Raw genomic sequence first — 24442 nt, forward strand, 5'->3', positions numbered from 1 at the left:
TCGTATATGTTGTTATATTTTAAATGTTTTTTTAAAATTTTCTATTTGGATGCATTAAAAGGATGCTGCTGCTGTAATTTTTGTATGGCATTTTTTCAAGGTAGAAGCAGTTGATTAATTTTTTGTTTTTCGCTTTATTTTATTCTCATTTCAATTATTGACACTTAATTATATATTGAATATTGCATAATGCATTTTAACTCTTTTTTTTAATGCTAAGTATAATAACATATGCCATACTGATTAATTTCATAAAGTTTACTCTAGAACAAAATATTATTGAATTTTTGGATTGGTCGAAGGTGGAAAATATATTAATTGAAAACCTTACTGTCCTACTGTTTAATTTTCCTCAAATAAAACTGCCAAATGTTTTCACCATTCAACTCATAACCATTCATTATTTATATATTATTTTACTATTACTGTTACCTTCTTCATTTCTCCATCTCCTTATGGTCTAAATGTTAAATTCACAGGGGTGCATTAGATTCTCATAATTCAGCTGCCCCTTCTGGTGTAAAGTGTTTAATTGTGCTAATTATTCACACCCAATTATCATCAATTAATTTAATATAAAAAAGTTATCAGTAGAAAGTGGCTTCTGTGTAAGAGAGTGGTATAATTATGGTTTAATTTGCATATACCAGCTGGTTAGAAGGTCATTTAACTAAATATCAATTTATAATTATGATAGGAACATTGTGATATACTGTATGAATGTGTTGCTAGGGGTTTAGGAAGGGGAGATCATTGTTATTGACACTTAAATAAATGCAATAGTATATGCACTATAAAATAGTTTTCTCATTTCCTCACTCAACTCATGCCATTATTTGTACCATTACATTCATAAACTTATTTGTATATTACTGGTCTGTGAATGAGTAGTAAAATAGTATTTTTAAAATTAAAGAAAGTTGAGTCAAGTGGCAGGGCACATCAGCCATTAATTTTAGCACTGCTCCAAGGATCTCCTCAACGATTAGTTCTAGTAGTACAAAATAATAGGCATATGCACACAAAAAATACACAATAATATTAATAAATATAGTAAAAACAATTTTGTAAAAACACACAATAATTTTAATAAATATAGAAAAAAACACTTTTGTTGGATCAATCAATAACATTAAAAACATTTTTATTAAAGAGGAAGTTGTTCTTGCCTTTTTTGAAATAATTTAAAAAACAAACTACAGTACAAACTTATTAGCATGTCCACCTGATTGCTCCGGTTTTGTTCATTTTATTGGAAAGTTTCCCCTTAAAGGCCAATTTACACAGATGAGCGGTAGCAATAATAAAAATATAGTTATTTCTTATGACCATTTACACAAAACATGGAACGAACATATGATTTTTGTTCAGGATAGATACAGATCCTATGTGAGATAAGCTACGCGGTTTTCCGCTCACCGTTGGCGCTCGTCTGAATATAGTTGTTTCAAAGCAGTTGTTCTACTGTATCCTGTTCAAAGAAAATTTTAATAACTTAAATACTAATTTTTTTAGATTGTTTGTTTTTAACCTTGATGATACCTTTACATTAGGTGTTATTAAAATTCTTTTTAAAATTCCATAACTAATCACAATTTGTCTGGACACATTGCTTGCAGCATTGTTTAATTTTGAAGGCCCGTAATTTTCTGTGTTGTAATTTTTTTAAGTGTTCGAAAGGTATGCTATTGAAATTTCATTAAGTTTAATGTGATTGTGAACCAGTCAGTAAAAATGTTTTAAGAAGGTCTTAGAAGGTAAAAATATCTTTTTTTTTTTATTAAAATACATTATCAAAATTTGCAAACAAAGACTAACCTGGAGAAGGAGGAAATTAAAAATGTTTGTTATGGAGATATTACTGTACACCTATTTTGAATTTATTCATCCTTCATGAATTTAATTACAATCAAATGCAATTACAGTAGTACAGTAAACAAAAATTAGCGTTACAAGGAAATCACGGATTGTTCATTCTTCTGATATATTATTCTTGACCGTACTAAAATACAAAACAGATAACATGGTTCTGAAAATGTAATTAATGGACTGTTGAAAGTCCGCAAGATTTATTTCCTATTCTCTTTTTCCCTTGGAGGTTAACAGTGAATAATTGGTTTACTTATGTTCAGGAAACATTTTGATACTACTTATAGATTTGATGAATGTAGTTGGTCCAAACTGTTTCCACAAGCTCGATCAGAGCACAAGTCACCCTGCAGCTTACAACTATTTACAAGAAGACCGCAATGATTTTCTTTATCATTCTTCTCATTACTAAACTCCTGATCTTGCATAAGCTCAAATGCTGCAGGTGAACAGTTCATTTAAAGAACTTTTAGAAAGGATAAATTACAATTACTAGATGGCACGCTCGCTTCGCTCGCGTACCATCTAGGGGTGCTCACAGATGGTTCTCGAATACAGTAGAATCCACGGACGGGGACTTTTTTGGGACACTAAACAAAAACGGAAGTGTCCCCCTAATTGGGGTATTCAGAAATAGAGACAACAAAACCAATACTGGATTCCATAAAGGACAATTAATTTATGTGGATTAAAGAAATTAGGGAGAAATGGAAATGTATGTACGGGAATTGGGCGGCGGCACGTGGTGGTGGTGATGGAACCGCAGTAATAAAGTTGATTGTATTTATATTATAAGAACCAAACTAAATAAATAGACCTAGACATTCTGCGAAATGGAAATCGGAAATTCAAGCTCCTATTCAGTGAAAAATTAAACTGTAGTCTACCTAAATATTTAGGGCAAATCATCGGTTGTGGTGTTGAACTTCCTGTAAACATTTGTGTGAACCAAACTGGGTCGAATTTCTGTCATGAGTACTGATTTGTTGGCCTGTGATTTATGACGCCCAAGGGATCTATCTAGACTTATTTTTTAGAATAATGTACGTACCTGTCAGATACAATTGTCTTGTGTCGTATAATAAATAAGTACTGTAATAGTTACTGAAGTTACTATTACAATCTCGTCAATGAAAACACGAAAATGTATATGCACTTACTTATGAAAACGTATACAGTATTATACTCAGTTATTGAAACAGTAGGTTTAAAAAAGTTTCGTTTGTCTGTAAAATGATGTAATCAAGCTGTTTACATGAGTCTTAATTTATAAGCACATCAATAATAAAATAGTTTATCTATCCTGTAATTGGCGAGATTATGGTCGCTGTTGAATGAAATAAAGCCAATCGGTATCATATTTGTACAGAAACGTTTTCGCGGCCGAAGGGTGTAACCTAAATTCGTTGTATTATCGTCAAGAACTAACTGTAACTAAACTTACATAGAAAGTAAGGTATCATAAATTTGGCCTTAGCACTCGGGGGAGTGGCTAAGATGAAGTCCGTGGGACTACTAAATATAAATTGTAATGAACCTCGAGGGACATAAATAGGAATATTTCATGTTTCATTATCAATGTATAATAAATGGAAACTGTTTACCGATTCAAATAATAGAAATTGGTTTTTAACATTTTCCGAACCTATTGCAAGTTTATTCTCAAAGGGCCCATATATTTACCTACCGTATGTGTTAAACCAAGGGCTCATAAATTTACCTACAGTACTTGTGTTAAACCAAACTGGATGTTCCATTCATCGCAAATCAATACATTTGTATAATCGTATATTAAATCTATCAAAATAGTATTTTTTAAAGAAAATCGGCCTGTCTTCAACATTATGATGGTGTACTCTAGCAATCTATCAAAATAGTATTTTTTAAAGAAAATCGGCCTGTCTTCAACATTATGATGGTGTACTCTAGCTGTTCAACCGGTTTTCAGCTATTAAAAACAATTATCGTAGGAGGAGATAGGAAAATGCGAAGCCTCCTCGCTATGTAACATTAGGGTTGAGGGATGGGAAAGCGGATAGGTACAAAGAGGAACAATTTTTAAATATATTCTTTATCCACTGAGTAACGAAATATTTTGTTCATGTTTTATAGGCCTATAAATAATATACCTCTAAATACAGTAGGCCTAAAACATTTGCGATTTAATACTTTGTTAAAACTGTCACTGTCATAATCGATTGAAATATTAAAGTACATGTCACGATACACCACTACGACGTTTATATTTTTGGTAATTATTAATTAATACAAACGTTGAGAAGGAACTGTCAGTATAAAGTTTATTTGTATATCTAACAGTAGAGCCTATCCACAGTCTCAGTAATAAAGTTTATTTGTATATATTTTTATATTACATCTAACAGTACGAACATTCACAGTAAGAAATGTTCGATTCAAATGAAAAATAGTTAATAGGTATTTACAGTATTGTCAAAGTATTGCAAGTTTATTCTCAAAGGGCCCATATATTTACCTACCGTATGTGTTAAACCAAGGGCTCATAAATTTACCTGCAGTACTTGTGTTAAACCGAACTCTGGCAGACTGAGAGATTGGGATGTTCCATTCATCGCAAATCAATACATTTGTATAATCGTATATTAAATCTATCAAAATAGTATTTTTTAAAGAAAATCGGCCTGTCTTCAACATTATGATGGTGTACTCTAGCTGTTCAACCGGTTTTCAGCTATTAAAAACAATTATCGTAGGAGGAGATAGAAAAATGCGAAGCCTCCTCGCATTTTTTTGGCGGGTATTTTTCAAGATGGACATCCATTAGACAGTGTATACCACGATCGGAAAACACCCCTATTTGGGGCAAATCTTTGAACCTAAATTCGTTTTAATCGTCAATAACTAATTATCTAACTCAATTTAATTAGTAAACAGGGTTACATCAGGCGGTTAAAATCAGTACCGAAAGTACGAACCAACTTTACATACCATCGAGTGAAAATTCTAGAAGTAAGGCGCGATTTACCGAATTTTGCCCTTACGTAAATTTATATATAGAAGACTTGAGCCTGAGGTGACAAATCGATTTTAATTTGTATTTACACGAGGTATTCCTTAAATGCATATCTCCTTGTTGAAATTTCATTTACCTTTGTTGAAATTTCATTCACCGAAAACCACATACATTTAGTACTATTTGCTATGTTTTGTATGTTATCAGCTGGGCTAAAAAATAGAGGTACATTAATCAATAATAATAATAAAGGTACTGTTTAGGCAATGGAATTCAAGACAGGAATGAATACAAAAAGCAAGTTTAATTAAACTAATCAAACTGTTAATTACTATTTCATATCTATTGTTAGTTAGAAATATATAGTTTTTGCCCATAATACCAAACTAAAAATAGATATATTTTTTAATTTTTCGAGTATAATTCTGAGTACATGTTCTATATTGTTGATTTCTGTAAATGTACACAGTTGTTTTGTGACTGTGCAATTTAGTAATAGTCACTCTCATACTGTACATTTAAAAGTAACATCCAAATGCCAACTTCAAGTCAATGGCTACCAGATGTCTCTGTGAGAAGATTATTTGAACCAGTACCAGTACCAGTACACTCATGGTTTACACCTACACAGTGTACCAGGATTCAAATGGGTCCTTGAAATCCCAGAAAAACATTGGATTTGAAGCAATTGCAAAAGCAATATATCGCACTGGACTTTTATTTTGAGAAGTTTCAGCAGTAGATTTTCCTTTCTAAGTTTTCTGTAAGATTTTTAATGAAGTAATTCAGTGCGATTGCAGTTGTATTGTATCATTTATACAATTATTTTCTTATTTTACTATATGGAATGGAATGTTAACCTATCATGTAAAACTGTTCAAAAGTAATAGAAAGGTCATTTAAAGTCTAGGAAATTACCTTCTAAGAAAGTGTATGAACCTGTGCCATGATTAAGGTTCACTATTAAGGAAATTAGAAAATGAGATTGAAACATAGATAGATAGATTAGAGTCTCAATTTGTCTTTACCCGTTTTATTTTACGAGGCAAATACACACTTTGATTTGCAAATAGTTGTGAAAAGTTTATGGTGTGAAAATTTAAAGCATGTTATTCTGATACAATTTATTGTATAGACAGAAAGTTATCCAAGGTACATTGTGAAAGGCTACAGTATACACCATCCATAAATTGCACTGAAATATGGTAATGCAATATTTTTGTACCTAGAGTTCATTCAAGAACAGACAGTATTATTAACAGTATTATTAACAGTATTATTAACTTAGGTGACCAATACTATATAGCTTTTATGTTCATTTAATGTTTAAAAGCATAATAATGAGAGTGATATACTTTTACAATATTGTACTACGTGTCCGTCCTAATTTACATACTTATTTTACATTGCCGTCAGAATGGTTTTATCAAACAGAAGCTGTGGAATTCACGCATTCAAACATGCAGTAGAAAAGTCCATTACTTCCTAATGCGTATATATTATCATTCTATTAAAAAAAAAATCTTTTTAAAAATTTATTTTTTCCATCCCTTGAATGCTTAATATATCACAGTAAATATGCTTTATTCCTGACAATGAAAAAAAAAAATGAAATATAGAATCATAATGGCTTGCCTCAAATATTTCAGAGTTTGTATAATGTTAATTATCAAACTTATTTGAGTTTACATAATTTACTGTGGGACGTCATCTGTATACTGTCTGTGTGTGTGCCCTGGTGTGTGTGCCCTAGTTTGTGTTCCTCTGGAGTTTACTAGTCAACATGAAAAGGGTATTGGACTAGAATCTTCACAACAGTACTGTTGTTGTGGCATTTTACTTTTTCCTGTGTGGTGCAACTGAGGTACAAAATTACTGTATTTACAGTACAGAGACCAGCATTACTCTATTATGGTTGCATAGCCTATTATAAGCTAAGATTGACATAGGAATGATAGGTTATCACGATTCTACTAATAGAATATTCAATTGATAGATTATTTTAAAACTCTCTCTGTGATCTATCAAACTATATAGTTCCAAATAGTGATGTGCCCAAATATAGTAGTGATGCCAAATATGGTAGTGATATGACATCATCATGTCCATATATGGGCACACCACACTTCTTTGTCACATAAAGCTAGGTTGATAGTGTAGACAGAGCCTAATGGAATTAAGAGCAACCTTACCTTGTATAATTTTTTATTTCATTTTAAGTATGTGTTTTTTGCGTTGTAATAGGTGGGAGTATGATGATACCTACTGTGAGGATGTGAAAAGGAACTATCCAGTAAACAGGTTTCCTCTAATTCTTGACATGACAGATGCCGCTGTCTTTGATAGTTTGATTGGCAACGCTGACCGACACATGTACGAGACGTTCAAAGAGCATGGAGACACTGCTAGAATGTTGCATCTTGACAATGCTAAGAGGTAAGTAATTCATTCTGTTAGTCCTTGTAGCTGTAGATCATAAGAAAGATAAATATTGAGCGCTATAAGAAATCATATATTATGAGGTAATTTCCCGATTGATCGTAATCAAAACGGTACTGGGTAATCTACTAGCTTTTCTGTTCCCAACTCGTCATCCATTCATGGAAGCCTAGATGAAGTAAGCCTACCTGGTGGTAACTATAGAACGGTTCCGAGATAACGACTATACTTCGGCTTTAGTTGATAGAAGATTGAAAAAATGGTTAGAGAGAGTATACGGTGTTGCTATTAGTGTTTGATTTGTTACATTATGTGTGGAAGAGTCTATATAGAATTGATGTTCTGCGTTATTATAGTCATAATGATTAGTCCATGTCGTTTTGGTTAACCTATTGTTTTATACATATTTAAGATAATTAAAATAAATTTTATGATTATATTATTAATAATAAAAATGATATTTGTTAGTATAATTTCATAATGAAAAAATAGATATAAAGAAGAAATAGCAAAGAGATTATGGAGCGGCTATTCCTGAATATACAATAATATATAATAATAATAATAAGTATCGTAAGTTAGTTTATAAATTTTAGGCGATCTTGTCAAAGGAAATCATTTATTCCGACAGCTGTTACAATGAGAAGATAATTTTGTGCAATTTGTATGTTCTGTAAATGTATTTAAAACATTCTAAGGCCCATTTACACTAGGACGATAACGATTGACGATACATAAGCATGCATTTTTATTTACATAAAACAAAAGAAATTAGAAAGGTTTTCGTTCTAGAACTATATGATAATCATTTATGCTGTCTTTGATAATAATAATATTTTTTAAATTTCAATTAATTGACGTTATGATAATAAACTATTATAACATAACGTCATTTGATTGGACGTGTGAAAATATCATTTTCATCAAAGGAAGCATAGATGGTTATTCTATAGTTCTAGAATGAAAAGTTTTTATATTTCTTTAGTTTTATGTATGGAAAATGCACATATGTGTCAATTTATCATCGATCATTATCGTCCTAGTGTAAATGGGCCTTTAGGCTTGGTAGATGATTGTAAAGCTCTGTCTGCTCTATCAAAATAGTTCGACAAAAAAAATTGTGATGAAAATATTGTAAATTATTTTTTAGTGTATTTTTAACTTAATTTTTTAATGTTTGTCACAAGTGAGCAAAATAATTTCCCAGAATAATTGTTTTTTTAATTCAATTGAATCCATAGAGTTTTTAAAATATTCAACCAAGAAAATCAAACTTCCCAATCAGTTGGTGACAAACTGACATAGGTACTGTAGACGAACATTTTGAGACACAAAATACAAAATGATTGAGTATTTACCTCAAAATAAATTCTCTAACACTATAACTATTTATAAATGCATAGGACAAAACTATTATTATTGAATACATCTTTTATCAACCTTCAATAAAAACACTGTATGTACAATTTATTGTTTGACATTTAAACTGAGTGTTTATTAATCAAATTGTTTCGATACTTTTTTCTTCAATGTATATAAAATGACCTACAAGGTGTTTCTTAAGTTTGTACTCATCTTGATTAGTATAAAATATCACATCATATATCGATCAGTCCACAGATATCGACAGAAAACATTCATCATGGAAGATTATGTATCATAATATGATGGGTAAATATAGAAATGGGACAGACAGGGTGATTAAAAGAGAGTCATGTTAATGTCTAGTTTTAAAGCCCCATTTATCAGGATGACTCGGAAGATCTTTTGCAACCAGCCATCAATATATCAAGCCTAACATCAATCCACTATCTTCAAGACAAATTAATCTCATTAAATTCTTGATGGAGATAGTTTAAAAAGAAATAATTTTTAGGAGTTGAATGGGGAGAATATTTCAAGAGTTAAAAGATTCTATTTTAGAAAGCAGAGCAGAGCAATACATCAATGCTTGATTACCCACAACAGCTTGCTAAATGATTTTATGAGCAGATTTAAAGAGTAAACAAAATTTGAATAAATTTTGATTTAATATACTCTGAAACTAAGCTTTAATTTTGAGTTGAAATAGGGAAGTGGCTATCGGTACAGTCAACCATGCCAGTAGTACAATCGTCTGAACGCACGTTATTATTTTCTATCAGCATGGTTAACTGTACCTCTATTGTGAAGTTTTACAGTAGTAAGTGTAGTAAAATAGACATGATCCCAATGCTATAGAAATCCTATATCTAAGATTTTAAATTCGACCTCATGAATACAGATCTATCTATGCCATAAAAAAGAATACCAACTATTTGTGTGTATGAATATGTAGGTCAAGACCCCAAATACTCTAATTTCAGGGAATTAATGAGCATTTCTTAATATGTGTGCGCTGATTCTTAAATCTGAGATTAAATTGTAATTTATGTATAATGATCTGACCTTAATCCAAATAGACTGGTAATTGTCCATTCCATTTGTGATTATTAAAATCGTATTGTGTACAGGTTTGTGAAGAATATCTAGAAAGTTGGAGCCAAAAAAGATAGTTAGAATCTTCTGAGATACTAGTTTATGAAGCCATAATCACACAGGACTTTTTTATTAAGACTACCACTGCCAGCAGTATAGCAATTTTCACTTTAATAACTCCTGTGTTTATAGGCCAGTCATTTTCTAGAGTACCATCAAGCAGCATTGTAAGTGTTAATTAATCGGACTTGCCCAGTAATTCAGTAGTTCATTTGGCAAAACTTATTTTTTTTCTGCGTCATCAATGTTTGTTTGTGGTTTGGACCACAATGATTGATGAATAAATGGATGTTTCTGATTGGTCAGTAGTTTATATTTGTATGATAAATATTTGTCTTATTACCTGTGAAATTTTCAACAAAACTCAAACATTATGAATATGACGAGGTAAGCAGATAAGTGTTACGATGACCGTTTCAAAAAACCTAATCACCACAAATGTAAAACTAATGCATAATACAGCTACTTCTTAAAACAGTTTGATTATGACATTCAAATCTGTTTCCAAACTAAAACACACTATTGCAATAACTCTTTTCTTACTTGGACACCAATGAATAGAATAAATTGTAATAAAGGAACGATAAATCAATGTACAGGTTATATAATCTCAAGAAAACATTAAACATGCAGTAAATCCAATACATCCAAATGTCCAAGTTTTATTGTTGTAGATGGTTGTAACTATTATTAATACTAGCTGATTCACAACCAAACGAGAACGAGATTCGTTTGGTTATTTCATATTCCTAAACTTGGATTTTGACATTTTCTATTTTTGTATTAGATTTTTTTCTTTGTTTTCATTGCCTGATTCAATCATTGGAAAGAACCGACTTCTTGACCGTTTGATAGAGCTATATCCGTTTTCACACTGAATTTAATTAACGTGACAATCAAATATATATGTAGGTTAATTACAAATCTAGATATTGTCTAGTAGAACTAACATGGCTAGACTGCAAATTAACTGTAAGATTAACAACTCACTTTAACAAAATTAAAGGAAATTGGAGATAAGATTAGTAGACATCCACGCTTTAATTTTCTTCTTTTATTTATATAGGAATGACAGTTGGTTGTTAATATACACAAAAATAATGCCACTAGTTCATCGTAACTCTGAAAATATGTCTAGATAAATTTTGAATACATTTTGATTAATATACTCTGAAACTAGGCTTCAATTTTGAGTTGAAATAGGGAAGTGGCTATCGGTACAGTCAACTGTGCCAGTGGTACAATTGTCTCAACGCAAGTTATTATTTTCTATCAGCATGGTTAACTGTACCTCTATTGTGAAGTTTTCTGTCAGTTGGCTGTACATCTTGTTCCGTGTGATGTGACGGAATAGGAACCAATGAATTTGATTTGCAGTATGCATCATGCCGATAACCTGGTTTTTGGCTGAAAATAATGAATATTTAATTCTGAGAACAAATTTGTTTGACTACTATTAAACATATGATGTTTCATATATTTTTCCAGAATCTATTAGAATGTTAATTTTTTTTTTCATTTTTTTCTTGACTTAATTTTTTTTTTTTTTTTTCTATGCACCATTAATATAAATAAATGTTTATGAAATGAAATACACTTAACATCGACTAGGGGTATGATGAACCTACGTGGTGATACAATTGTGCAATATAAAACTAAAAACTTTAATGTATGGTTAACAATTCCACAGCCTCGTTCTTCAAATAAGCAAAGTAATATTATACAATTCTAATAGATTCTAGAAAATTATAGGAAACATCATTTGTTTAAAGTAGTCAAAAAAAAATTCAAAGAATTCAATATTCATTTCACAAGTACTTTCAACTGCAAGTCATGACCAGATACTGAATTTGAAGTACAATTTCACCTGCAGTATATGGTATTTTCTTTTTACTCTATTGAAAAAAAGTAAGAAAAACTGTTTGACATACAATCTAGCATGTGTTTATAGAATTTGTTTGTGTGTGTATTAAGTTGAAATTCAGACTGAAATTTAAAAATAAAATGCGTTTTTATTTACAAAATACTTTCGATATATTCTATTAAGATATGTAAAAATATACCATCTAAAAATTGACTATTATAAAGTCTAAAACATATTGTATATTATAAAAACTCTAAGGATTGTGTGAATAGCAGGTAACAGGTGAACATGTCAGTGTATACTAGAAGAAGATTTCATCAACACAAGTACAGTAAATAAGGTATTAAAGGTATATAACACAATCCAATTCAAATTTATCTGCTGTCAAAAATGTATTACAGAATATTACCAAAACCCTTGAGATCAACGAAAACTAATATAGCTTTAGGTGAAATTTAGATTTTAAAAATAAAATCTGTTGGTAATTTTATCTTTAAGATCTAAGAATAACTCTTGACAAATTCTTTCAAAAATATATCTATGCCCTATTCAACTTCGCTAATGACATTTTAGACATTACTTTTTATTTTAATGTAAACATCATTTTAAATTATCATTACTTTAAATTTTGTTCTGCATCGATTGGGATGTGTACTTTTAACAAGATGTCACCACTTGGTATTTAAAGAATAAAGTTAATGTTTAAATCATCAGGTCACTCTATTTGGACACTCTTTTTGGACACTCTATTAAGTCGGTGAATCTGGAATAATTAGTATAAAGATGAGAGTTCATTCATCCGTTCATAATCTACATTCATGGTTCGTTTCTTCGGATAGGTATACCATATGCTTTGATTTTAAATTCAAATGTTATTAGTCTGTATTCTTTTTTTTTTGTTATCATCACTTTTCTACCAAAATATAAAGCATAAACAGCATTAATTTGCAAGTATATTGTTCTTATGAGTGAGTGGCATACCATTTAAGACAGTGGAAATGTACTGTCATCCACTCACACGCTCCATGGTTCTGTTAGTAGAATGAGTTTTCTTGGATAAAGACTATTACTGTAGATCCAGTGTACAAACATTTTTGTGTAAACTTTAAAGACACATTTCGAGTTGCTCTGGTGCGTTACACAGTAACTGGTATGGACCGACTAAATAGCACCGGAATTGGCAGTACCAACATTCATGACACTTTAGGGGAGAAGCTAGACTTGCCCCAAGTCTGTATTATCTTTTTTTTTTATTTATTTGTTTTTATTTCGACCGCGATTTTTGTCTGAAAATACAGACTTGTGAAACACGTATAGAAATCGATTTGCAGACCGCAAACATCCGATAAGAATGACATAGGTTATCATACCGTATTTGGCTATATGGGGCGGGCGGTATGTAAATATAGATTTCGAATCAACCAATGATCATTTTGTTTCAAAATGAAAAAGATCAAGACGTACGTACAGTGCTGAATGTACGATCGAGACTGTTGAAATATAAAATCGTAATGCCAAGTTGTTTTGTTTATTAATTGTTTAGTCCTTGGCCTAGGCCTCTTTCGTAGGTCCCACTCAACTTGCACGCATGACCTGCCAAATAAAACGCCAATAAAGTAGCCCTACATACCACCACCGGCACACAACAGGGCTACACCACCACACAGAACAGGACAGGGTCTGGGTGGGAAGTAAATCATAATTATCTCCGCGTAATAAATGATCCATTCAATGTTTGATTTGCGGAGAAGCTAGCCTATCATATCAAGACGAGTTTTCATGTTCATGTTTACCAGACTACTAGGCATATAAAATAATTTCTAGCCTTCAGAAACTTTCATAAATGTACCCAAGTACACATTGTCTAAACGTAACATAGCGCATGCGCATCATCTTAGTTGTTGTAGTTCTGAAATATGAATATTAAAATGGTGTACGAGTGAGTAGCCAATCGCATGCAGCTGAAACTAGTCAACCGGATAATCGTATGCACCAAGGATTCTTGGTGTCAAACCACGTGACTTGTGCGTGTTTCCCCAGACGGAGTATCCAAAATCAAGTAGTATACGTATGAAACGCTATATGTGCCAAAATATTTATCTTTTTACTAATATTAAGACAAAACTCCGTCTGGAACCCAGACTAGGGAGAAGCATGTAATTGTCTACAATGCATTGAGATGGCATTGTTTGTGGATAGTCCTATAGTCTTGCCTAGACTTCAGATTATTCCTGTTAAAGGAAGATCTTAAAATGATTCCATCTGTTTTTTTCTAGATAGATAGAAATGCATCCTTTCAAACGATTTTGAAATTGTTTGATAGTAGACAAAAGCAGATTCACCATGACTAGTCATCTTTTTCCAAATCATCATATGCCTTGTAGTTTGTACCTTTCTTTCTTGGTCTCATGATTCTTACCAATCAATCTAACCAAAGTCTTCTGCTTGATCTTGACATAACTAATATAACAAATTAATTGCTCTAGTTTGATGAAACGTTTCACTATTTTAACTAGAAGCCACTCCGAGAGTGCATACCTCTGCCTACTGTAAAGTTCTCCTACTTCTTCGGGAAAATATATATATATATATTTGTGTGTGTCTTAATGCTGTGTGTGATTTAGGCTAATTGCACTACAAGCATGTGTGTGCGAATTTGGTGTAAAGACTGTTGCCGACTTTTGAAAATTTACACTAGCAGGTCTGACAATTATACTAAAAAGTGGTCGACAGTGGTCCGTATTGCCTCCAAAATTTAATGGAGTGGTCCTTGACCACATATCTATCTTTATTTTCATTTTGGTAAAGATCTTGTAATTAATTTTTGAGTAATCCTGCTAAACAAACAAACAAACAAACGCGATCGACTACATAATACCTCCTTGGCGGAGGTGAAATATTATGAAATTGAAATATACGGTAAATGTTTGTTTACTAACATTTAATGTTGTTTTAGGATTTCATACAGTATGAAACTTTTTTCCATTTCAAACTTAATTTAAACTAAATATAGCTAGAAGCTGTAATTGCAATTTGCAATTAAGTAGTACTGTTAATATTGTGTTTATTTTAATGGTAACCCCAAAACATAATTCTTCCCTAACTGTCAAATTCAGCAGATAAAGGCCATATTACAAATTGCATGTTGAAAATATATGTTTCTTTAAAGTAAATTGCATTCATAATTTTCTATTGAAATGACATTAAATGAATGTTAAAAAATGGCAATGAAATAGCATTTGAACCCTTTAAGCCCTCATAATACATCATTTTCAAATAAGACATTAACATTGTTGGTGTACACACATAATGAATGTTTATGAGTTGACAACATTTCATGAGTTGAAAAATTGATCTTTCGACGAATGAAATAGTTTCTCCATTCAACAAATATTCTTTTTGTTTTATAATATTATACCTACTGTTCTAAACATTCATTATATTTCCATCTTGAATCAATGTTGAAAGCTAGGCTTGAAGAGACCATTGAATAAGCAGCCTCAATTAATTGATGTTGAGTAGAACAGACTGTTCACTGTTTTTAATGAGTCTGTCACTCTCAAAATCTTTTTAAAAAAGATTTACATGTAGTACAATCACCATTAACTATCACTTCCATTTATTTGTAGAATTATACTGTAGTACTAAATTGCACATCATGTGAAATTAACCAATCAAATGGCAATGATACAATTGGGTGTATCAAAATATGGAAATTCAAAACTTTATAAAAACCACATTGTGTTTAATATTTGGTACATTTTTAGAATCCTGTCTGTACAATTGTCAAATAAATGAGACTTTAATAGCTGTGTTTACCCGGAACATGCTGCTGGCACCAGAGAGCCGGAACATCCACAAATCTAGTCATCCGTTCATGAAACGCCGCTGGGTAACAATTCTGGCGCGAAAGTAGCATGATAGTCACTGAAATGCAAATTGCCTGTGTGTACGTATTTTGCATATGTGGGTCAACTCTGCCATCAAAATTAGACCCCTTATTTCCACATCAAAACACAATTCCCATAACTACAATCTTCTTCAAAATGCAAAGAAGTTTTTGCATCTTTTGAATTGGAGCAAGCTGTAGAATCTAGCTGTCAACGAGCCCAATCGTTTCTTAAATATTCCTATCCCATAATATAATGTGTTATTTAGTTAGTTGTTATTTGATTTATCTTTAGTTTCAACAGGAAATCATATTTATTTACCCTATTCTACTTCATTTCAACAGCCAGAAAAGAATATTTACAATACAGTTTTAAAGCATTTATGTATTTTTTTGCCACAGTTTTGGTAACCTTTTTCATAATGAAACATCTTTTACCAGTGTTATTAAATGATAATAAATTAACAATTTATTAACAAACTCAATAGTTCTTTTCAGAACTGAATATACAAGGTGTACCGCAACATTTGATTTCAAAATTCAAAGCTTCAAACAATAAATAAATTCATTATTTTTCAACAGTTTTGGTAATCCTTTTCACGATGAAGAAAGTATCCTAGCTCCTTTAAACCAGTGCTGTAGGTAAGTCAATCCATAATCATTCTACCTCATACATTTTCATGAGTTCATTGTATAAAATTGGCTTTAGGGCCAATATTACAAAGTCAATTCTATCAAAGTGAAATATTCCATCTGCCTGTTTAGCAGTTGAAATTATGGAACATGTTCCTGAAATGTGAAGCATGACTTTTGCCCTGAATCATAATTTGTCTTGTAACTAGATTTTGCTAGAAATTTAAAACAAAAATGTTCAGAATTGGACAGAATATATTGTTTTGGGGCGGTAAAGGCAAAGAAGCCGATATTAAAGCTTTGTTCTCATACCATTGCGCAGTTCTAATGAAATGTCGCTTGTGATTGGTCATTTTACTTGTGTTAAATTAATGCATTGCATCCTAGTGGGAACAGCACATTCACTTTACTTCGTTATTATGCTGAAACGAAAGCTTATAAATTAATTAACGTTTGTGTGCAGTATGTGCAATAGACCAATAAAATGTCTTGAATTTTGAATCAGTGGGGCAAATAATTTCATGTAGTGAAAGATGAAGGTTTTTATTTAAATGTTTCCCACCACTAACAAATCTGCAAAATGTTGAATTGTTTATGAAAATTGTCGGCGCTATTTGTTATTGTCTTTTTGTTTTTTCCATACCCGAGAAGATTTTTGTTTTATTACAAAGAAAGATGTTAACGTCTAGCGTGCTACTCTTTTATGACAACCCTTCAGTTTTTCTCCGAGAGGCCTGCTGTAACAGCAGCCTCAACTAAAGGGTTAATTGTCATTATCATACAGTATTTTATTGAATGTAGTTACCAGAAGGCATTCAATACCCTACAAAGTAATAAATAAAAGTTTTTTCTTGTAAGTAACTTCTTTCTACCGTAATTTCAGATTCATATTTCCAATTTATACTATCACATCAAAATGTATTTATTGTAAAGCTTGCTGTAGGCGTCTCATCAGATATTCAATACCACTCTTCTGACATATAAAAATGACTACTAAATTTAGAATGGTGTCAGTGCTTCATTTAAAATCAATACCATTAGAATGTGAATTTGAATTTAAATGGTTCTACCAAAAAAAAAAAAGTTTTAAAACATTAAAATAGAGAGGGCAGTATTTCTTTATATAAAGTTTTAGCCAGAGGCTGATTCTAAACTTCAATACATTCCAAGAAAGCTTCCAATGCCTTCCATTCAAGTAACCTCTGGAGAATCTTTCGCACAATGTCAGTAAATTCATTGTAAAAATCTTTGCAATACGAGTCAAGCAAGACAAATTAAAAGCTTATAGCATAATTGCAATAAGCACAACACATTTATGAACTCCTATTAAAGAGATATTTTCAGGATTAAATAAAATGTTCTCTTAATAGAGGAGCATTGAGGAGAGGGTGGTAGTGGTCATGCAAGAATCTGTAATACCCTTTAAATGACATGATTAAAATAAATTTATATAAAAATCAATTAGGTGCTAAAACATAACATAAGCTGTTCAGTTCTGTATACAATTTTCTATTGTTTAAACAAAACATCGCCATATTCCATTCCATGAAACAGAACAAGTGGCAGTGAGACGGAACACATACTGTATTAACCACTCATTTAAATCAACTTACATGATCTACAATGTTGGAAATTGCATTTGGATTTAAAAATTAAATGTTTTCATATGTACAAAATCATTGGTTGGATCACCAAGCTACTCTAATTTCACAATTTTTTCATTTCACGGAACGAAAGATGGCGCCTTTCAATTGTGTATTTAAATTTTCCATTATTTAACAACACAGCGCGGTCTTCCGTTCCTTGAAACGGAACAAGAGTGAAAGTTCAGGAAAAAAAAGAGTGAATGTTAATGTTACTTTAAAAAGCTAAGTAGAAATAGAAATATTTTCCATCAAGATGACTTGAATTAAAATGTAATTTCTGAGAAAATGATTAAAGAATCTCAGATGGATTATGGGATACTTTTTACAAGTCTCCCACTGAATATTATTGACATACTGCAAAGATAACATATTTAACTACACTTTTGCTTTACTGAGAAAATAAATTGAGTGTTTACTTAGGCCGATGTGTGCAATTTTTTTGTTATGTTTGGAAAGTATGAGAGCTTTAAAAATGTGTGATTTATATTTTAAACATACTCAGATAATCACTTCTAAAATGAAGTTTAGGTAAATGTTTATTTTACATTGATTTGATAACAATCTTTACATACCATAGTGACAATAACATTTTTTTTTGGGCCCTGTTTCTGCTGCCAACTAAATACCGTATATTATACGGTATTTTTTGAATACCGTATATATACGGTATATTTTTGGCAGCAGAAACTGCGCTCATAAAAAATATACCGTATTTTGTATACCGTATTTTCCCCACAAAATTTGTGGATAAAATACGGTATTTACAAATTTATACCGTATTTTTTGTACCCGTTTCTGCTGCCAATAAAAAATACCGTATTTTTTTTTTACATGACAAAAGGTCAACATTCGTGTTTTTATTTTCTGTCGCTGTCAGCTGTTTTACACACGTGTATATATATATTCGGCGAAAATGTGGAGCGAAGACGTCACAGTTTTACTAAATAAATTTGTGTGGGGAAGCTAAAATGTCTGGCCAACTAAAAGGTAATAAAAGGGACAACCACATTTATAAAGACATTTCTAAAAAAATAAAGCAGGAGTATGGAATAGACTTGTCTCCAAAGCAAGTAAACTCAAAGCTGAAGAGCCTGCGAAAGCAGTACAACATTGCAAAATACAATAACTCGGGGAGGGAACGAATTAATTGTCCCCATTACGATGTTTTCTGTGCTCTCACAACATCTCTATCACTAGGGCTAGGCTGTTGAAAGTGAGACGTAAAACTTCCTTTAATTATCGATCAAATAAATGAATGGCAATTTGGGTAAAAAAGATGAAATTTAACACGACCACCCAAGAAGTATTGTTAGCAGAAACGGGGTACTAAAAAATACGGTATAAAAAATACCGTATTTTATACCGTATTTTTATACCGTATTTTGAGCAGTTGCAGCAGAAACAGGCCCCTGGATAGCATACTTTCTGTTTCGTTTGCTATGAAAACAACTATATTTTCAAACTCCGTCATATTTCTACTTTTTCCAGCTCCTCCTTCTTCGTTTCGTCTTTTACTATATTTTTTCCTCCAGGGTTCACAGGTCATTGAAAAATTGGAAAAAAATTTGTTTACAAACCTGAAAATTAGTGGAAGTTTCAACCTCTTGTCACAATATTACAAAGTCGAGAATCAACGTGTAATATTGTGAATAAATTTCAACAAAATAACATACCCATGTAATGCACAGTCTGATACTTTTTTCAAATGATGTATGTGTCAATTGTTACACAAACATTTTGTTACAAAATACAATATGGGTATTGCAAAACATGAAAATTAGTCCACAATGCAAGTCCTATCATTTGTCCAGGTTTGGTTTTCTTTAAAAAGTCATGGAAATAAATAGATAAGATGAGAATTTTTAAAATTTTATTTTACACCATTTATACAAATATATCGCTTTTTCTATGACATTTTTAAGCTAGATTTAGTCAAGTAATTTTTTCTAGAATGGTCTTGGAAAATTAACTCTTGAGAAAGTTTATGAACCCTATAAGTTGTCTGTACTTTTCCTTTGTCCAGTAACATCATTAGTCAGAGTGTATTATTACCATTATCAATTATATTTCTTCAGGTGTTTTAAATTTCATCAACCTATTAACTACTCTTGGTTGGTTCATTATTTCAATGAAAATAACTGCATGTCATTTTGAGATTCCCTTAAATCGTTCAACATACCTATAACTCTTTTTTCCTTCCTCATTCTAAAATATTTTGCCATGCCCATCTTTTAACACTGCATTTCTATTGTGATAATTTATCAATACAATTTTTACGGTTTATACTACATGACCTATGTTCTTTATCTCATAAAAGCTGTAAATGTTCCTAAAATTATGCTTTGCGTCTTTTATTATTGTAGTGTTAACAGTTTTAATACTAATTACTATGTAGATAATTTGTTCTTATTTATTAGTTCATTATCTTTCATTGTCCTCCAAAAACAACATATTAGATGAATAAAATAGTTAATGTTGTAGATATGATAAAATTTCACTTATGCAAAAAAAATATTGACAGGTAATGGGCCTAAATGGATCTTCTTTTTAAAATTTTAAGTTTTTACCAGACCAATAACTATGTGACATGTGACAAATGGCATATTCAATTTTAAAAAGGGAAACAGTAAATAAAATGTTTTTATGCAGTTTTTTTAACACATATTCTTTTTATAGTCAATATTATATCTGGTTCATTGTTCTATAAAGTGCAATCAGCGATGAGTTCATAATGATATTTAAAGTCGAATGTTTCTGTAAATCATATTTTTCAGACTAATGGACAACGTTGTATAAATAAAACAACCGATACCGATCCTGTCATGATAGAATTACATTTTAACGTGGTATAATTAGCCTATCCATTAATGTCATACTAGCTATACTAAATAAAACTCCATCCAGAGTACATCATAGGGCCTGTTTCTGCTGCAACTGCTCAAAATACGGTATAAAAATACGGTATAAAATACGGTATTTTTTATACCGTATTTTTTAGTACCCCGTTTCTGCTAACAATACTTCTTGGGTGGTCGTGTTAAATTTCATCTTTTTTACCCAAATTGCCATTCATTTATTTGATCGATAATTAAAGGAAGTTTTACGTCTCACTTTCAACAGCCTAGCCCTATAGTGATAGAGATGTTGTGAGAGCACAGAAAACATCGTAATGGGGACAATTAATTCGTTCCCTCACCGAGTTATTGTATTTTGCAATGTTGTACTGCTTTCGCAGGCTCTTCAGCTTTGAGTTTACTTGCTTTGGAGACAAGTCTATTCCATACTCCTGCTTTATTTTTTTAGAAATGTCTTTATAAATGTGGTTGTCCCTTTTATTACCTTTTAGTTGGCCAGACATTTTAGCTTCCCCACACAAATTTATTTAGTAAAACTGTGACGTCTTCGCTCCACATTTTCGCCGAATATATATATACATGTGTGTAAAACAGCTGACAGCGACAGAAAATAAAAACACGAATTATTCAAAAAATACCGTATAATATACGGTATTTAGTTGGCAGCAGAAACAGGGCCATAATGACACATGGAAATTCTTCCAGGGAAGGGATTTAAATGAGTTATTAAACCTATTCTAAATCTAGCATTTACATTTTCTTCTTTACCAACTTTCTTGATTTGTATTCTAATAAAGAATAAAATGAATTGGGGCCTAAGATGAAGTACTGTAGTTTAACACAGTATACACATATACAGGTTTCCCCTCAATTAAAGACCACTTTTTAGACATATTTCAACAGGTTTCTGGTTAAATTACAACTGTTTTGTTTTGTCGTTTTCATAGGAAATTTATGTAACTGTATCTTTGTTATTTTATTTTTATTATTTATTATTTTCTTTTTGTCTTTATTGCTGTTGAGAATTCAAAATAAGATTGTTAACAATTTACACTTATTATAATACTAGCAATTATACCCGCCCCAGGGCGGGTTTCAAAATTAGTTTAAAGGCTTCTCAGTACATAACACCCGACGCCAGTATCTGTCTATACTCACCAACTACCGCCCCTCTTCAATAAACACCCCATACTCTTTCTTAAAAACAAATTCTTCCCAGTGATGGACACATTCAATTCAACCTAAGCTTCAAATTGAGAGGAGTATACATAGCTATGATGGGTCTAATGATGTTATTGTTACTCCCAACCCATAATGGTGATGTAGTTGAACACAGTAACAGTAAACAACGTGTGTATGTTCACACAGGAATGGATGTCTGTAATGAGACAATCCAGGAGGCCAATACATAGCTGGATATGGTTAAAGTACTTTGCTAAATGTTTAATTGAATAGGTGCCATATTGGTTAATGAATAAAATATGTATATCTATATCTATATTTCCCCAAACACCTTGCTTAGGATAATTCAAATACTGTAAAACTTTTGTAGTATAATTTTACAATTCGATAGCCTACAACCCCGAGCCCTAGCAAAAATGACATCACAAACCACCACACCAACCCCCCGCCACCCCTCCCACAAAAACCCCAGGAGTCGGGGGAATTTTTTAAAATGTAGTTTAAAACCTTCCGGGTACAATTGCCATCATTTTGATACCCCATACGTATGGTTACGTGCAGAAACAGAAATTTGTATAACGAACAAACATCGAAAGTGGGGGTTTTGACCACATTTTGGTCCCTAACTTGGATCCTTGGTGGCGGATGATGTTGAAATATAGCTTAGAACATTTCCGGTACAATTGCGGTAATTTTGATACCCCATATGTAAGATTATGTGCAGTAACAAAAATTTGTATAACGAACAAACAAACAAACAGACAGACAAACTCTCTCACTTATAATATAGATTATTATTTATTTTTTACGCTGCTGCTCTAGCCAGCTTCATTCATAAGCTAAAGCAAGCAGCAGTATAGTATGTAAGGCCGACAGATTTGCGACTTTGTAAACTCGACTATAATTTATAGATTCCAGCTGCTGGACCCAAAAAACGTCTTGGAAAAGAGAGTCTATGAGGGCTCACGGTTGAACGATTTTGGATTCTAGCCCTTTGATTGGTTGACGCGAATCAACAGCAGACTTTTTGTAAAGTCACGTTGTCTCTTAGAGGGTATTCAGTCAGGTTACACACACACAGCACATTAAAGTTCAAAATTGACCATTTTTTAAATGGGCATGTGAATCATAATTAAAGAACTATCTTTGATTTGTATGTATTTTTGTGATTAAAGGACATCTTTTTAATAATTACGGTAATAATAAATATATCTGAAGAAAGAACAATGATTCATTTTAAAATGTCGAGCAGCGTTTTTTGTAAGAAATATTTAATCTGGTTGCAATTCCCATTTCCAAATGGGTCATAATATCCCATTTCTCATGACAAAAAGAGCAACCAGAAAATGACATTTTATTTTGATCTTTTTAGACTTTACTTTGTGGGCAAAGGTAAATCTGTCCATAAAATGTCAATTTCTGAAAAAAAATTGGTTAATATCTTGTAGACACTCAGACAAACATGACAAAGGAAATATAAATTGACATAATGACTATAATTGATAGGAATAATTTGTGGCTTGTATAAACCAAACTGTCAAAAGTGATTTGATTTAAAAAGTAAAATGACATAAGATATGATATAATACCATGATGTAAATTACAATCTAAATTTCTCCCAACATTAACAAATCTCAACTGACTTGTTGTTAACCCAGATTATGAACACTTAATGATGGATTATATTCTATTTCAACTACTGTATATAATATATACTGTAGAACGTGTATTAGTTTTTGTAATTTTCACAATCATAAACTGAGTTTGAATTATTATTTTTATTACTACTGGGTACTACTAAAGTACAATTGAATTTTTATTGGAAATTCCGCTATTTTATTAAAATGTTTTATGAAAATTAATTTGAACTAATTTGCTGGTAAACAATCTTTTATTTTTTTAAATTAAGTTATTTACTATTACAAATATAATTATATTCTGAGGTATCAGAATAATAAATTAAACCCATTATATGTTACAGTTTAAACTCTCTAAAATACAATTGATTGTTCTAATCATAACATTGATTTGTTTAAATAAAGATATTTTATAAAGGAGTTTACAATATTCTTAAGACATACCATTGGTAAAAACATCTTACTTGCACTAATGTGGCAAGCAAATGCAAGTGCACCCTAAATTAGTTAAAAGTTACCTTCTTTGAAGTTACTCCAGAGTGTTGTACATTAACAAATAACTTTCAAACATTCAAAAACATCTATTTATCCTACAACAATCAATATAGTGCCGGTCCATAAAATAATGTTCAGAGGCGCTTGACATTAAGTTAAACAGGAACTGTACTATTTTAGGAAATAACATTGCTTGCACTACATTAAATACAATAAGAAAACTTCAGAGCAATGAGCAAAAGTTATACACTGAGTATTAGACTTTAGAGCTTTATAAGCTTCCTGATAAATCATCAGTATTTATTAAATTTAAAATAACAATTGAACCAAATGTTATATTTATAGTCTCAAAAATCTAATGATTTATCATTTGATTTTTGTATATTTTGTAAATAAACTTGTACAATACATGTCACAATTGAAC

General features: G+C 31.3%; 1 protein-coding gene across 3 annotated transcripts in view; it reads left to right on the plus strand.

Annotated features, from left to right (window-relative positions):
- Nucleotides 1-24442, plus strand: part of LOC140046969 (glycosaminoglycan xylosylkinase-like) — a 53707-nt gene that overhangs the window by 22892 nt on the left and 6373 nt on the right. For 2 of the 3 annotated variants that reach the window (XM_072091749.1, XM_072091750.1), the window contains exons 6-7: nucleotides 7106-7297; nucleotides 16153-16212. In XM_072091749.1, coding sequence (XP_071947850.1) covers nucleotides 7106-7297; nucleotides 16153-16212 — 252 coding nt within the window. The remainder of the gene's footprint in view (nucleotides 1-7105; nucleotides 7298-16152; nucleotides 16213-24442) is intronic. The other variant, XM_072091751.1, reaches the window with a different exon arrangement.

Source organism: Antedon mediterranea, chromosome 4 (assembly GCF_964355755.1).
Source record: "Antedon mediterranea chromosome 4, ecAntMedi1.1, whole genome shotgun sequence".
NCBI lineage: Eukaryota > Metazoa > Echinodermata > Crinoidea > Comatulida > Antedonidae > Antedon > Antedon mediterranea.